The 16551-nt window shown below is 25.0% G+C and overlaps 3 protein-coding genes across 3 annotated transcripts; all 3 read right to left on the bottom strand. All coding sequences in view use genetic code 6, as the record gives it.

Annotated features, from left to right (window-relative positions):
* Positions 1-926: 926 nt before the first annotated feature.
* TTHERM_00312750 (DHHC zinc finger protein) lies at positions 927-7387 on the bottom strand (the record flags this gene model as incomplete). Its single annotated transcript, XM_001033456.2, has 6 exons — positions 7237-7387; positions 6994-7105; positions 6568-6670; positions 1420-6417; positions 1172-1334; positions 927-1120 (listed from the first exon to the last, which is right to left on the bottom strand). The coding sequence occupies exons 1-6, from the start codon at positions 7283-7285 to the stop codon at positions 927-929; spliced, it is 5619 nt and encodes a 1872-aa protein (XP_001033456.2). The 5' UTR covers positions 7286-7387.
* A 1673-nt stretch (positions 7388-9060) lies between these two features.
* Positions 9061-13316, bottom strand: TTHERM_00312730 (hypothetical protein; the record flags this gene model as incomplete). The annotated part of the gene is made up of 4 exons (XM_001033454.2): positions 13030-13316; positions 12050-12870; positions 11570-11927; positions 9061-11407 (listed from the first exon to the last, which is right to left on the bottom strand). The coding sequence occupies exons 1-4, from the start codon at positions 13101-13103 to the stop codon at positions 9061-9063; spliced, it is 3600 nt and encodes a 1199-aa protein (XP_001033454.2). The 5' UTR covers positions 13104-13316.
* A 976-nt stretch (positions 13317-14292) lies between these two features.
* TTHERM_00312720 (eukaryotic porin protein) lies at positions 14293-16349 on the bottom strand (the record flags this gene model as incomplete). Its single annotated transcript, XM_001033453.2, has 5 exons — positions 14293-14472; positions 14817-14888; positions 14947-15173; positions 15242-15411; positions 15892-16349. 5 exons carry the CDS (start codon positions 16347-16349, stop codon positions 14293-14295), a joined length of 1107 nt encoding a protein of 368 aa, XP_001033453.2.
* Positions 16350-16551: the final 202 nt, after the last annotated feature.

Raw genomic sequence — 16551 nt, 5'->3', positions numbered from 1 at the left:
TAAATTTTTATTATAATCAAATTTTTACAGGATAATTAATTCTAAAATTAGAATTAATCATATAAATTCATTGATAGTTCTCACAACTCATAATTTAAATAAAATAAAGTTATTTTATTTAGTTGATTATAATTTCTAATCTTATCAACAGAGAGCTTAATCAAATTCATTTAAAGTCAAAATCTGGTTACAAACAATAGATTTTATAAAATGAATGTTTTAAAATACATAAAAATGAAATCCTTTTAAATTAGATTTATTTTATAAAAAATTATTTAGAATAATTTAAAAATAATTTTTACCTTTTAAATAAATTAAAAGAGCTAGCTAGCTTTTAAGTTGAGAAACTTTATGTGGTCTGAAGAATATTATATTAAGCACAAAGAATTAAATTATTTTAGAAATATTTTTGATATTTAAATTTTATATTGATGTTTAAGATACAAAATGTTAGGAACAAAATATTTTAAATAAATTTTTGTTAAAAAAGAAGTTATTTTGTAAAGAATCAATAGATATTTATAAAATTTCGTTTTAAATGTATATAGAACTTTTTGTATTAGTAAATTTTAATTGGTGTAAGTAAATCTTGATTATAAGAATTAATTAGTATTATTAATTTTTATATAATATATTTAATTGATATATAGCTAGGATTATTTAAATATTATTTTACAAAAATAATAATTTATTATTTATATTTATTTATTTAATTTTTTCATTTTAAGTTTATTTATTTTATATTTGTTAGTTTTCAGAATAAGAATTGGTAAGTTAATGAATCATTATAATGTATCTTTTTCTTTTTTTATTAAACTTAAATATCTTATTTACATTCTAATTATCACTATTTGTTTTTTTGTTCCTTAATTTTTCTATTTTCTTTACTTTATTTTTGTGAAGACTTTTAAAATTTTTTTTCTATTTCAAGGCTAATTTGTTATTATATTATTTTAAGGAGGTAACCTAAGCTTATTTATTTACCACTCATAAGTATCTGAAGAAAATGTTGAAATTATTCTATGTTTAATATTTTTTAAAATTCCTAAAGAAAAGGGACTTCCGAATTTACGAGGCAAATCTTTTAAATATGTAATTTTTTCCCAAGAGTAAAATTCCCCTTTTTTAAAAATTTAGTTTGAGATAAGAATTAATTTAAATAAAAATTTACATGTAGTCAAATTGAATAAGATATAGTAGGTATGCTAAGCCACTAAAAGAATTGTCATTCCAAATATATAAACTAAAAAGAAAGTTGAAATTATACTAAATACTGCTAAAATAACATCTGATTATATCTTCCAATTAACTTTCTCTGCTAGAAAGTGAATAAACTAATTTTGATATTAATATTTTCGTTAATTATAATTAATTTTAGATTGAATTTATATATTAAGAATGATTAAAAAATTAATATACCTCAATGATAGTTAAGGTGCTTACTACATTTTAACAAATTATGAAGAAGAAAAAAAATAAATGATTTCTTTAAGCTATGCAAACACCTATCCATGGGCAATGGTGGTCGTAGGTAGATATGCATCTATTGCATATAAGACAATGCTTTGAGCGAGTCGGCTAGTTTATATAGCAATATTTACAATATCTCTTTTCAAAAAAGTAAGGAGCTGTATAGTTAGTAATTGTTATGTTTTCATTATTGTTGTTATTGTTATTTGTATTGTTGTTGTTATTATTGTTGATTGAAATTGTATTTTTAAGATTTGGGTTATTTTGAGTCTAGCTGGTATTGCCTTGAGTGGTATAAACTATGTTTGGTACAGTGTTCATTGTATTTCTCATTCCAGTTGATAGTTTGTGAAAGTAATTTGCGTTACTGCTGTTTCTTTTTATCGTGGAAATGTGATTTGGGGTAAAAGATTCATGATTAATGATTTATGCATTTATATTTTATAAATCTTTTTAGGTATTTAAATTGTTTGGATTATTGTTACTATTAGAAGAGGGAGTTAGCGGATTTGGACATTAAGTGTTTGTTTAATTGAAAGATTCGTTTGATAAATTTGTTTGATTATTTTTGAAGAAGCTCATTCCAGCAGCATTTTAGATTGTTAGATTGGATTTTGCTGAGGGCGAGTAAAGAGCGATCTAGGCATTTACATAGTTCTAATTACTCAATTAGCTTGAATATTAGGTAAGCTTTTATTATTAAAGGGACGAACCTTCTTTTGTGCTTCCAATAATATGAGAAATAAATTAGCCTGATTGCAATTAGGCAGCTTAAAAATTTTGTATTTATGAATTTGAACCTTGAGGAGCAAATGCTACACTTTTACTAATTAAATTTGAGTGATTTTATTTTAATATGGGTTGTTAATATGTGGGATTGTTTCTTGATTCCTTTTTCTATAAATGATAGATGTTAGAAGCACTTCCAGCTTCAGTTTCTAAGTTATTTTATTTATCGATTATATTTGATTAGGTTTAAGTTTTTAATTAAAGTTTTGTTTGCACACTTCCTTCAATTTATTCGTTGGAGAATATTTATAGTTCCTCTCTTGAAAAAATTCCATGATGTGAACCTTAGTCTATAAAACTTTTTTGTTTATAAGGTGAGGAATTAAACTTTACGTTTTCTTAAGATGCATCATCATTAAAATTATTGCACTATTATGCGCTTTAGTTTGTATTATTAGCTAACTTTACAGATCCAGATCTGTCTTTGAAAGAGTAGTTTATTTAGGAAGGTGATTGTTTTTAAGGATTAGAAGCTATGTAGTTATTTTAATTAGAGTTTATACTTGATTAGCTATATTTAGCCACTGTATTAGAACATTTTTTAGTTAAAAATTGAAGATCTTTGTTTTGAAATCCAATTAAAGATGCTCTTTATTAGGGAGATATTTAATTAGGCGATGATTCAGTGAAACAGCTTTTAGTAGTATTTGTATTCTGCAAGTTATTAGCAATTTTATTATCTGTTAGAGTCAAATTAACATTTGTGTTAGTGCTTAATGGTTACAATAATTAATTAGTAAATGACAAACTATCTGGTATTTTATGGCGTTCATCATTTTATTCTTATCCCAATTCATTAGAATGGTAATTTAAATTATTTAAGCTATCCTTGCACTTATTGACGTTAACTAAATTTTCTTATTATTCTATGATTTGATCATTTTCTTCTTGTATCTCTTTGTCCTAAGTATCTGCTTAATGTTATTGATTGCATTCTTCAATAGGTTGCTGCTATTCAAATTGATTTTCAAAATTTTAATTTTGGTTTTATTCAACACCAAAACAATTGTTTAAAATTAGATTATTTTATTTTAGTTTTTAATTGCTTTAAAAATATTAAATGGCCTTTCCTTTTTTGTAAGAAGCTGTACTTGAGCTGCGATGTTGTGGTTCGAATGTATTTTCTATGAAATAACTATTTTTAGATGTAGAGACACCAGATGCATGTTGCTATCTATTTTGAACTAAATTTGATTCTTGATTTTAATATGATTTACTCTTCTTCTTTAACACAGGGCTATTTAGCAGCTGTGTAATATTTTTATCCTCATCCATGGTAGTTTCATTATTTTAATTATTTTTGAAAGTGATGTTACTTGTGTTTTAAATGATTCCTTTTTTTACTATTCCAAGGTTTCCAACAAATTCTGAAAATGATGGATCTCTCTATGAATTATTGAGGGTACCTTTACCCTTTTATTGAGAGTTAAAATAATTACTGTTTTTTCGAGAGTGGTTGTATGAGTTGAGAAGTTTATTTGAAGAAAGAGCAGAGTAGATAAACTCATGTTCAAAGTTTGGATCATAATTTGAATTATTGATAGAATTTGGGTTTTCGTTTTTAAAAAGAGCTTTCCCTTATAAGTCTTATTAGTATCTTAACTTTTAATCTCTATAAGAAGCTTCATCATCAAGATAATCATCTTACTGCTGTGCAAGATTATGTGGATCAGGAGTATTAAAAGAAAGCTTCTTCTAGATAAGACTCTAAAAATTATATTATTATTGTTTTTATTGTTACTATTGGTCTATAAACTGAATTGGAGAAAGCAAATCTTATTCTTTAATACCTTCATTGCTGTAGTTTTACTAAAAAAATGCGATCCCTTCATGATAATTAGGTGATTGAGATATCCTTTAAGGAGAAACTCTCTCTCTTTCCTTAAAGTAAACACCACCTTGGTGCTAAAATTCTAAAACATATTATATATTTAGCTACTTATTTTTATTAGAACTTTATTAAGTAGGACTTTGATGAGATTCACTTTATATAGATGCCAAGTAACTTGAATTATGATCTCTTCCACTACTTATTATATTGCAAGATTGTAGAGAATTTACTTTTATTCCCTAAATCTAACCATCCACATCTCTTTTATTTAAGTTATCATCATTTTCATGATTCTGCAATTCCTCTTTAAAATTTCTTCCGAACGAGATATTGTACTTGGTTATGACTGCGTCATTTAAATGACTAAAGTTATTTATGTCGTATTAAAAATAATTATTTTAAGATCCTAAGCTATTATGAAGACTCAACTAAAGCATTTTATGCATATTATCTTAATTTTCGTTAACTTTATACAATTAATGTTATTTCATTATTCCTTTTTACTGCTTTTAATTTAAAGTAGGGGTGGATTTAGATGGGCTTAATCCTGTTGCTTTTTGTTCACATTCATGTTGCTCTGAATTAATTTAAGCTGAACCATCTACAAAGAGGTTTTATTCTATGTTAGGAGAAAAAGATATTTTTTGTTTAATTTTTTTTGGACTAGCAAATTCTTCAAGGTGCTCTCCATTTGACTAATCATTTCCTGAATCAAATTAAACTTATTTCTATTATTACATTTAATCTTAATATTTTTGTTCCTATTTTTCTACTATAGAAAGCGCAGTGCTTACAATCTTCTTTTTAAGTGCTTTTAATTGTTCTTTATTTATAGCATTACTGGACTGATATTCATTTAGATTATTTTTCGCATGTTCGTCAATATCTTAGCTATCCCCATTATAAGCATCTTCATCATTCAATTATTTTTTATTTTGACATGATTCATCTTACTTTTCTTCTTCTTCTTCCTCCTCGTCTTTAAGATCGTCTAAGCATATTTACTAACTTTGAACACTTTCTGAATTTTCTCTAAAGCTCTAAACTCTATCTGATTCCTCATCCATATCAAGCTCTTATCCTAACTCGTAGTTAAAATATTGATTAGGATCTAATCCCATTTAATACATTTGCATGGCCTACATTACTGTTATGCCACCTTCTGACTCGCCTCCTATAAAAACATTTGTATCAGGGCACACCTCTGTTTCTCCATTATTTTCAGTTTACGTAATTTTTTAACTTTATTTTGTTGGTTTTCCAAACTCTGAAAGAGTAGCTTTAATACTGTTTTAAATATATCGATAAGAATCCTCCTTAGGTATTTCACTCATCTTAGCTTGGTTATTGTGCATTTTAGAAGCAAGTTATTGTAATCCGTTAGTAGGAAGAAAATTAGAACTTCCTCCTTCATTTTCATCACTAACTTAGTATTTAAAAATATTCTTTTATGTATTTCCATTCATGCTTGTTAAATCAGTGTGAGAAGTTTAATAATATTGATTGATATTTGGTCCTATATAAAAATGACTAGTTTATGGCTACTATGATGTGCTTATTTAGTTATTTAATGCTATATTCTACAAAATTTCCTTTTAATTTATATCATAAGCATTACAACTTTTATCTTAATTTTGATTTGCCATCTCATTTTATTATTAGCAAGGTCTAAATACGCTACTATTTATTTATTACTCTTCTTCTAAATTTACATTTTATTTAAATCCTTAAATTGAAAATTAATTTCCATCTATTTAGCTGATAGCAGAGTTGTAGTTATTAAATTAAGAATTTTTTATATTTTATCCCTAACTATTTTTAATACTGATATTGATACCTTAATTATGTAATTAAGATGCTATTTAGTATAAACTAGGAGGTAATCCTTGAGCATTATTTTAATAAGTATGTTGTAACGGATTATATTGAAAGGATGTACTGTTTATATTATGATTGACTTCTTTCACATTTGGGTTTGTGTTATTTGCTTATTCTTAAGTTGCTGCATTTGCATTTAAATGTGGTTATGAAATCATTTCAGACTGAAACTCATCATGTAGCTATGATTTACTAAAATTTGCTTAGTTTACATTTTAATTCATAGTAGAAAGTTGTTGCGATAGCTGGTGCTATTACTGAAGCTGCAATTACTAAATATTTGCCTGATTTTATTTAATCGATTAGCTTTTTATAATAGAAACCAGTTCTTTCTTATTTAATTTAAGATTACCAACGCCACTTAAGGTTTATTAGAGATTTATTTAAGGTGCCTAGTTACCCTAAATATCTTTGCTATTTAATATAGAGCCATCTAATTGGTAGGAAGTCTATTTATAAAATAAAAATACAAATATAATTTCAGGAATAAATTGTTTATTATTTTCTATTAATTAAATTCATCGATTACTAATTGATGATTGATAGAAGCAGTAAATTGAATAATTCTAAATTTTAGATGAATGTAAAATTATTTTTACTTATTTGAATGGATGAGGAGAGCATTTATCTACATATCGCACATATCCTGGGTTTCTAAAAACAATTATATAATATAAGATTACACTGAAGGGCCAAAATATCCTTTTATATATTATAATCAGTTTATTACATTAGTTAATTTTATATTAAATTTAAAATCCCATCATCCCAATGGAACCTTGAATTTAACTCATCGCAATAGAAAAAGTTAAAATTTAATGATAGATTGAGTATGTATAAGCTGATTGATATTTTGAATAAGCAAAGCAAACTAGATTAAAATTTTAACTTTGTTTTGAATTATTTAATTATTAATCTCTGAATTGATCAAATATAAAATAGCATGATAATTGTTTGCTTCAATATAAGCAAATAGTTAAATCCAAAGTTTAAAATGCAAAAAAGGAAATAAAAAGATTCTTTACCAAAATAATACTAACACTATACCATCCTCTCGACTAAAAAATTTACTAGTATAATTTAGTAAAACCATAAAGACTGCCTGTAAGATTATATAAATTATGGGTGCAAGCCATCCTTTTTATTAAAAAAATCAATCGTTATTAGTAAAATGAAATAAATAGTAGATAGATTGATAGATAGATTTGATGTTATCTAAAGTGTGATAATTGGAAATATTCAGTTCATATGAAAAACAATTAAAGTACTTCTGCCCTCAAGCCACTTGCATTTGAATAAATTAGATGGTATCCTCATTTTGAGGAATTAGAAAGACAAATATTGGATAAGTGGTTTTGATTATTTATCTTTTTACCCTTATCTCTTATTGTATGCTTGCTTTGACTTTTACTTTCTTTTTGTATATATATTAATACTATATATTTTTTCTCTAAATCTCTATCATCTTATCAATAAGATAGTTAGTTAGCACTGCCTACTTCAAACAAATTTATAAAAAATTCACTCTAGTAAAAACTTATCAAGAATATGTATGATCTTTCAGTACATATTATATAAATAACACAAAATCAATCATATAATTTATAAGTTTTCAGTAATCATTTTTTCTTATTAGATCATTTAGAGTCATTAGATTTTATAATAACAAACTAATTTTAACATTTTATAATTTATTTTTCATGTCACTTAACTAAAATTACATTTTTTCTACTCCTTCAAATTGATTTTAGTATTTTTATTTTACTCTATACTTATTAGAGGAAAAAAATAACTGTTAAATGGTTTTAGTAGATTAATATTTAAATTTAAAATAAGTTGAAAAATAATATCGAATTCATTAACTCATATCTGAGAATCAAATTTCAGCAAAAATAGCATTCATAAATGTTTATAATACTTTTCTAAATTAAAGATTTTTATTATTTTATTTTTAAAAACTTTCATCATTTTATTAAAAATAATGTGAACGCCTTCCTATAAAACTTAAAATGAAATTAAAAGTTAACTGAAAATTTCTAATATTCTTTCTCACAAATTACTTACTGCATTTTTTTGTAAAGATAAATAAACCAACAAGTTACCTAAAAATATTTGATATTTTATTTTTAAAAATATTAAAATGAACAAATTTTTTTTTAAAAAGTTGATCACATTTTCTTAGAAGTTTTTATAAAGTGCTTAAATAAAGCTGTTCCTAAAAGTCATACCAATATTTTAAATATTTTAATGATGCTTGCTTAAAAAAAAACAAACTTTTCGGTGAGCATAAACTTTGAATATGTAAAGTTGTAAATAAAAGTAAAATACGCTATTAAAAATTTCAGAGCAAATCTAATAAAAATATATTAATTATTTACTAACATTTTATAATTACATATTTTGATGTTTCTATTTATTTTTAATTTTAAAAATACTTTGAAAAAATGTAAGATTTATAAAAGTAAAATAAATTTAATTTTATTTGGATCTATAAATTATAATAAAAATTAATTTTTCAAAATAATCTTCATTGAAATAATTTGCAATTTTTCAATGTTTAATTGTGTAATTGTGAAATTTAGAAAATTTTTTGTAAATAGGACTAAATTTAATAATAATCTACTAAATTTAAAAATAAAAATGATCATTCACTAATTCATTTATTTACTAATATTCACTTAATTAATAAATATTCCTTACTCTTCACTTAATTTAAAGTTAATAAATATTCTAAACAATTAAAAATTTTAATTTTCTAGATAAATTGTTAACTTCAATATTTCCTTTTACTTATTGACTTTTTAATTGTTTTTTTTGCTTGCTTATTTGCTAGCTTGTTAGCATGGTTGTTTTTAAAATAGAATTAATTAATGACTGAATTATTAAAATTAATTTAACCAATTAAGATAAAACTTTGTAAAACTAATTATATACTTATTTATGTTTAAGCGGGTTTACAACAAAGATAATTAAATTAACTTAATTTTTAAAAAATTTATTTAAAATGCAATTTTATTTTTAGGCTTTACATATTAGTATATGTACTGAGCTCAATATGTGACATAGAAAAGTTTAATTTTTGAGTAACTTTATCATTATGTAGCACTCTCTGCTGGTTTTGAAAATAGGCTAGTATTTCCAAATAAACCATTTTACTAATTAGAATTGCTAGATTAATTTGCAAAAAGTCCTGTTCCATTAGAGCCAAATAAGCCCCCTTTATTTTAACTTTATAAATTACCAAATAAGGATGTATTTTTGTTAGGTTCTGATTAATTGGTTTATTGACTTAATGATTAATTTTAACTTCCAAATAAACCTCCTTACGAACTACTTTACAATTAAGAAGTGGATACTTTAGGTTATTCTTTCAATTAGAATAAAGAATTTTAAACTGGTTAAGATGAAGGTGTAAATAAACTTTAGCTTACTGGTTAGTTCTATTACTTATCTAAAGAGTTTAAACCATTTACTTCTGTTTAAAGTTAACCATTTTCTTAATTGATAGCTTTTTGTGGTAAAGGCTCAAAGTCCTTATTCAACTACTATTACTATTATTATTTGTCTTTTAAAGGGTTGTTATTGGATTTATCAAAAATACCTCCACTTTGATTTATATTAGATATGGATTATCCAAATAAATTTTTAGCTTCTTTCGGTTTATCATCACCTGGGTTTTATAAAAATGCTAATCCTGATCCTAATCCGTTTGATTTATTATTTGCTTCTTGCTTTAAAAAGCCTCCTATTGCTTATTCTCCACCTACAGCGCCATCTTTAATTAATCCACTAAATAAGTTTTTAGGTTATTCAGTTTTCTTTTCTGCAATTTGCTATTAAGTATTTTCATCTTTCTTTCCAAATAAACCTCCTCCTTGGTTTAATCCATTGCTATTAGAAACGCTAGGGAATAAACTACTTGGGATATTTGGTTAATTCAAAAAGTTCTTCTATTCAGTAACAGATTAATTACTACTTAAATTTCCAAACAATCCTTAAGATTAAGGTTAAGGTTAAGGTTAAACAGGAGTTGGAACTTTATGATTATCATTCTTTTAATCTGTAATATTTTTTGCTTACTGTTAAACTTAACTCTATGAATCCAAACTAAATGGTGTTTTAAAAAGTTCAGAAGCAGAATTATCTTAAGTTGTAGTTTGCATTGTTTCTGCAGCCTAAACTTCTTTTACTTCATTTGTCAAAGTTGTGGTTACTTTAACTGACTAGTCTAAAGAAATCTAATTTTTACCTAAATTTCCAAATAAACCACCTTCACCACCGAACTTATTTTCAGGTTGAGTTTATTCTTTATTTTTAGGAGGAAGAGCTTTTTAAGGTTCGATTGACTTGTCAAAAGAAGATATATTTCTCTCAGTTACATTATTAGATGCTTGGGTTCCAATATTTTATTATTGCTATTACTACTATTTTGGCATGTTAAATAAGAATCCTGTGTTTGCTGGAGTGAGTGGTTAAGCTATTCCTATACTTGCTTGAATAGAGGGTATTTATAATCCTGTATTAGTTTGCATAGGTTGCCCTACATCATCTTTTTTTTATTCTGTCTAAGCTGAAGCTAAGTTTCCAAAGAGACCACCAGCACTGGTTTACTTTTTGGGTAAACCTTTTTTTTGTGCTATTTCGTTTTAAATTTCTATTTGAGTTTAAAGTTATTAAGGAGTTTAAGCTTGCTATGGAGTTTGACTTTTGCTGAAAAGAGATTATTAAGAATCAAATGGATTAGAAATAACTTAACTGCTACTTGTAATTGTTTATTGAGGAGTAGTTAAATTTTTTTCTTAAGAGCTTTCTTAGATTTCTTTGATTCCATCAGATTTTTTTAGACTTTCAGCACTTGATTCTTATAAGTTAAAAAGAGGTGTAGACTTAACTGCCTAAACAGCAGTGTTATTATCTTCTTTCTTATCTACTGATACTAAAGATGATTGAGGTAAGTTAGCAAATAATCCCAAAGGAGCTGCTTATGCAGCCTTTGGAGCAGGAGGAGGATTTAAAACAGATAATTTAATGCCTTCGTCTTTTTTATCAAGAGGAGTACTTTTTTCATCTTAGTTGGCTTAAATTTGTTTATCAGGAATGATAATATTTATAGATGCAGGCTTAGTTTAGTTTTAACTGAATAAACTTGTATTTTCATTTCCTGGCAATTTAAAATTGCTTTCAGATGGCTATTAAGGTAGATTATCATTCTTGTTTAATATCAAACTATCAGCTGGCTTTATAAAAATTGGTTTTTCTACTTTAGCAGCTTCCTCAAGGTCAATCTTTTCCTATTCACGGTGATTTATCGTAACTAAAGTATTCATGTTATTGCTATAAGGAGCATTAAACAAAATTTAGTTCTTTTTTTCTGCTTCTTTTTACTTGATAAACTTAGAAAAAAGTTCCTCCTTTCTTTTCTTTTGAACTTGTAAAATTCTATTATTTAAATTATGAATAAATAAACAAGTATTAATACAAATATTTATTATTATTTAGCTAATTTTTAAGATATTTATTAACAAATATAAAACATTTATTTTTTTTTTCCCAATAAATTATCCAACTAATTAAATAATTAATTCATGTAAAAAGATTTACTTGCAAATAGAATGGTTCTTTTCAGTTTATTCATCTTCCATATCATCGGATTCATAAGCATGAGCAAAGCTATCGAATACATGCCTTTTACGAGAAATAACCTTGGAATCTAATTGTTCTGCTCTATCATCAAAGCTAGGGTTAGGAATATCTCTGTATTATTGACTTAAGTTTTAGTCTCTTTTTTCTTAATACTTTCTTGAAGGTTTGCTTGTAGGAGGCTAAATCCAATGTGCATCTCTGATTTTTTCATCATTTTTAATAACTTTTGCTTCTTTTTCCTTAAGAATTTAGCTTTAATTTATAAAATGGTGTTTATTTCTTTTGTCTTCTTAGACACTACTTTATCTGTTTTAACCTATATATTATAATAAAGATTTAGTTGAATTATAAATCTTTTTTTAAACATAACTAAAATTAGTTAGCTTAATAATATTTAAAATTAGTTTGCTTAATAATATTTAAAGTTTGAAGAATTACGAGTATAAAAGTTAGAGTCAGGAGATTAAACGAAATTTTTAGGATTTATGAAGGGACTTATATTATTGTTGATGCTATTGTCTTGGAACAACATTTTGTTTTATTGCAAAATCTTTTTCTTTTCTGGAGTTTCTACTTTCATAATTTCCTTAATACTCATACCAGTTTTAAATTAGGGAGGCTGAGGAAGCTCTTCCTAATGCATTTCTTGACTTTCTTGGTCCAAATCATAATTAACTTCCATCATAGAATTGTTTTGCTAATTCAAATTAAAATCTTGGTTGTTACTAGATGCTATCTTTTTTGGATTCTAATAACTATTTGTTTATAAATTAAGCTATAATTTTTTGCTTTTTTCTGGCTGGAAATTAGGAGTTTAGGGTATATTTTCTGAGTTCTTTCTGCTCTTATTTTAGCCTACAATATTATTTTTAGTATTAAAGTTAGGAGTTTATAAGTAATTATCATTTATGTAAGGTTGCAAATCTTTTATGTTGACAGTAGTTTTCAATTTCAATTAATTTTGAATAATTTAACTACTTGGGTTTGGTACACTGAAGGAATCAGTACGCTGTCTCTATGTAGTTGAGACATCTATATCGAAATTGCTAAATGATGGTCCACTGCTTGTCTAATTTCCATAAAACTGAGAAGACAAATGCTAATCTTTGTTACTTTAATTAGCAAGATATTACTACGATGCAATTTAATGCTAATTTTTAGTTGTTTGATCTACTGTTTATTCCTTATCCTTATTTTATGCATCTTGATTTTTGCTTGATTAATTCTTCTTTTCTTTATCTTCCTCATGATTATTCAACCTATCCATTTACGAAAAAACAAATATTAATTAATCTGCATTGAGCTAAATAATTTGATAGTTAAATTCAAATTTTATATCTAAGAACAGTTAACTAAGCAATAGAAAATTTTAAGGGCTGAAGCCACTTATAACGGTTGAATTAAAAATTAATTAATACGCATGCAAAGTCTTCAAGGCAATAATTATCTAAAGGAAGAAAAGCAAAAGAGAAAGTACTTGCTAATTTTCCATTTTTAAATTCCCTGCTTTAATGAATATTTCTGCTTTTCTATTGTTTATTTCTTTTTATATTTTTTGTTTTCTACTTAATATTTTTTTATCTTTACAAAAGTTGCCTTCTACTTTGTATTCTTTTTTCTGAAAAATATTTATTTATTAATTTATTTTTTATATTTCCTGCTTGCGCCTTGATTTATAATTAATTTACTTTATTTTATTTTCAATCTTCTTTCTTCTTATTCTCGCTCTCTCTCTCTGTCTCTCCCTTTTCTTCTAAATAATTTTTATCAATATACACATGCATAAAATGAATTAACCAAAAAAACATACAAGCAAGCATACAAATAGTAAATATATATTGAATTTTGTTTTATAATCTTAATCCCATTTAATATCAAATTTAAATTATTTATTTATTGCACAAACTTTGCCTTTTATTAAATTTATATTTGCTAAGATTTATATTAAAATCTATGCTAATTAGCTAAATAGATACTATTTTGTTTCCTTTATTATATATTTTGAGTTATATAAATCATGCAGCATATTATTTAAAATATTAATATTTCATTTTGTAATATCTTTATCATTTTAAACTAATCACAAGCAAAATTATTTATATTTATGACTAATTTTTAAATAAATTGAGGTTAAAACTCTTTTAAGTTTAAGCATGAATAAAATGATAAAATCATGTTTTAAAAATTAAAATTAAAAAAATTTAAGAAGTGTTGAATTGTTAACAGATGATAATAATTAAGACTAATCTATCAATACTTTAAAATATAAAAATGAAAGTACATATAAACATATAAATGAGAATGATAAAGGGATAAAATAAATAAAATCTAATGACATCAAAAATGTAACTTTAATATGTGCATTAAATACTTTTAATTTAGAGCAACCCTTTACTTACATTGAGCCAATCGAATCAGCAGTAGAAAATTGGCATCATTATTAGATTAGAATTAAATATTATTAATGTGGGTGTTTAAGTTATTAATATATTAATATTTGCAAGGAATTAAGAATATTTTGTCATAATTATCGTATGTATGTATTTATGAGTGGATATATAGTAAGCACAGTATTATCACCTTACTCCTTTTCTAAAAATATTTATTAATGAATGAATGAATGTGATTATATTTTATTTTATGTAGATATTATTTAATTTATGATTCAACTTCAATCATGTTCATTAGGGTTATCCAATACTAAAACCATAACCGAATTTGTAAGAATCTTTAAAGTAATCAGCAACAGCACACAACTTTAAGCTATATGCCTAACCAAATAATGTCAAAGCAGTAGAAATCTTGCCCTTAGAACTAACAGTAGCAATTGTTTCACTGTCTTATAATCTTTATCTGAAAGCCTATCAATTATATTTTAAATTCAGTTAAACATTTAAATTTACATTTTATTAAAAATTTTATTTTAAATAATTTTAATTATCTAACGAATTGTTCATTTTTTGTTTATAATAAGTTTTCTTCTAACTATAACAAAATTTTTTATTTGTTTAATGCCTGAATGAATTAAATCGTATTTCTTTAATGTTTATGTCTGAATATATTTATTTCTAAATTTGCTTTATTTTTCTTTTTACTTACAGACTTTCTGTAAAAGACTTTTTAAGATTTAATTTCAATTCATATTTTATAGCTTTAGAAGTGATTGGATTCAAAATTAATAGGTAAAAAGAATTGAATTTATTACAATAACTGTGTTAGTGGTACCTTCAGAAATCTTGTAATTAAGTTCACTTACTAATCTACACTTTTTATTTACCTATTATTGATTATTTAAAAATTTTGTTACTGATGATAATAAAAATTAAGCTGTTTACCAAAAGTTAGTAAGCAAAACAAGCTTAGTCTTAAGGAGCAATATAATTGAAGTAAAGAGTAGAAGTTTTATTAGCAGTGTATCTACCACTGTAGTTGAACATAGTCATGTTTTATAATGTACCAAAAATACTTTCAAAACCAAAAACGAGTTTGTTGGTTACAGTTTGGACGTGGCCAAAACCGACAGCACCAGTTTAATATTTGAAGGTAGTAATACTGTCATCGGCTATTTATTTATGATAAAAATAATTTTGTTAAGTTTAAATTTTAATTTTGCTTTATCAAAAAGTTTACTTTCATAGTTAAGGTCAGCATTGATTTGAGCCATCTTGACATCAGAACCAGCGGGGAATTAGGAGTGGAATTACAAATTCCAGTTTTTATTGAAGAATCTAAGATATGAGGCATCTAAACTACCACTGGAATCTAATCTTGCAGAGAGGAGATACTTAGGTCCTGTAGTCCTATTATAAACATATTATTAATTTATTTTAGTTTCTTTAAAACTGATATTATTTGTAAGAGTGAGTGATTTTAATGCAAATAGACAAGCTAAGTTAGGAGATAATGTTTGTAATTAGTATCTTCTTATTTAATGACAATTTTTAATAAATAAATATTTTTAGTTTAATAATAATTAATATCATTTCAGAGTTTTCTTAATTTGTAATTGAATTTCTATTTCTTTTAAATCCATCTCAAAAACAATTGTCTAAATTAGGTTGCTAAAATGTTTTTTGAATGTTTAAATAATGACATTTATTGTTGTATTTAGCATATGCCATTTAAATGCGAAATATATTTCTAAAATATTCTTGCATTTACTAACTAATTATCTACTATCTCTATGATATTAAAAAAACTTTTAACTTGCTTTGAACTATTCTGCATTAGATGTTGCATACACTGAACCCTTAAATAAGATATTTTGAATAAACTATTACATTAATTCTTGTTGAGAACCACCAACATATTAGGTAGATAAAGTATAACTTGAAGTAACAGGAGGCTTCATCATACCCATCATAGCCTTTTGACTTTGTTCATTAGGGTTGCTACCTTCATTTGTGGAATAAGGAATAACCCAAGAGTGATGAAGCATAAATCTTTAAGAAATAGGAGTAGTAAATTCGAACTTAAAACCCTTAATGTGTTCAACTTTGCTAGTAATAGCCTTAATATTTCTAAAAATGGCATGGAATGGTGGGGGCTTTCTGGAAAATTTCTTGGGACCAGGTTGGGTAAGTGGGCCTTCATCATCAAAATTATCTTCTGATTCATCAACTTTTAAGTGGGGATCTATATTAGAGAAAGAAGGGTCATCCAAATTAACTTCTTCTTTCTTTGAGCACTAAACTGTGGTGCCCTAGATGACCTTCATAAGTACCTTATTTATATCCATTTTGTTTTTCTTGTTATTTGTATTTTTTCGATTGTTTACTTGCTTTGTTTTTACTTAGTAATTTTTTTTATCTTTTTTTTCCTTATTCAATCAATACTACTCAAAGCACTTCTTTTGATTTTTTATTTTTGATTCCTTCTAACTTTCTTATTCATTTCATTTCTTTGCATTTGATTGTTTTAAACACTGTTTTAATCAATTC

This window comes from Tetrahymena thermophila (genome assembly GCF_000189635.1).
Source record: "Tetrahymena thermophila SB210 genomic scaffold scf_8254431, whole genome shotgun sequence".
NCBI lineage: Eukaryota > Ciliophora > Oligohymenophorea > Hymenostomatida > Tetrahymenidae > Tetrahymena > Tetrahymena thermophila.
The sequence above is the reverse complement of the archived record's forward strand: the minus strand, read 5'-3'. Positions and strand labels throughout refer to the sequence as shown.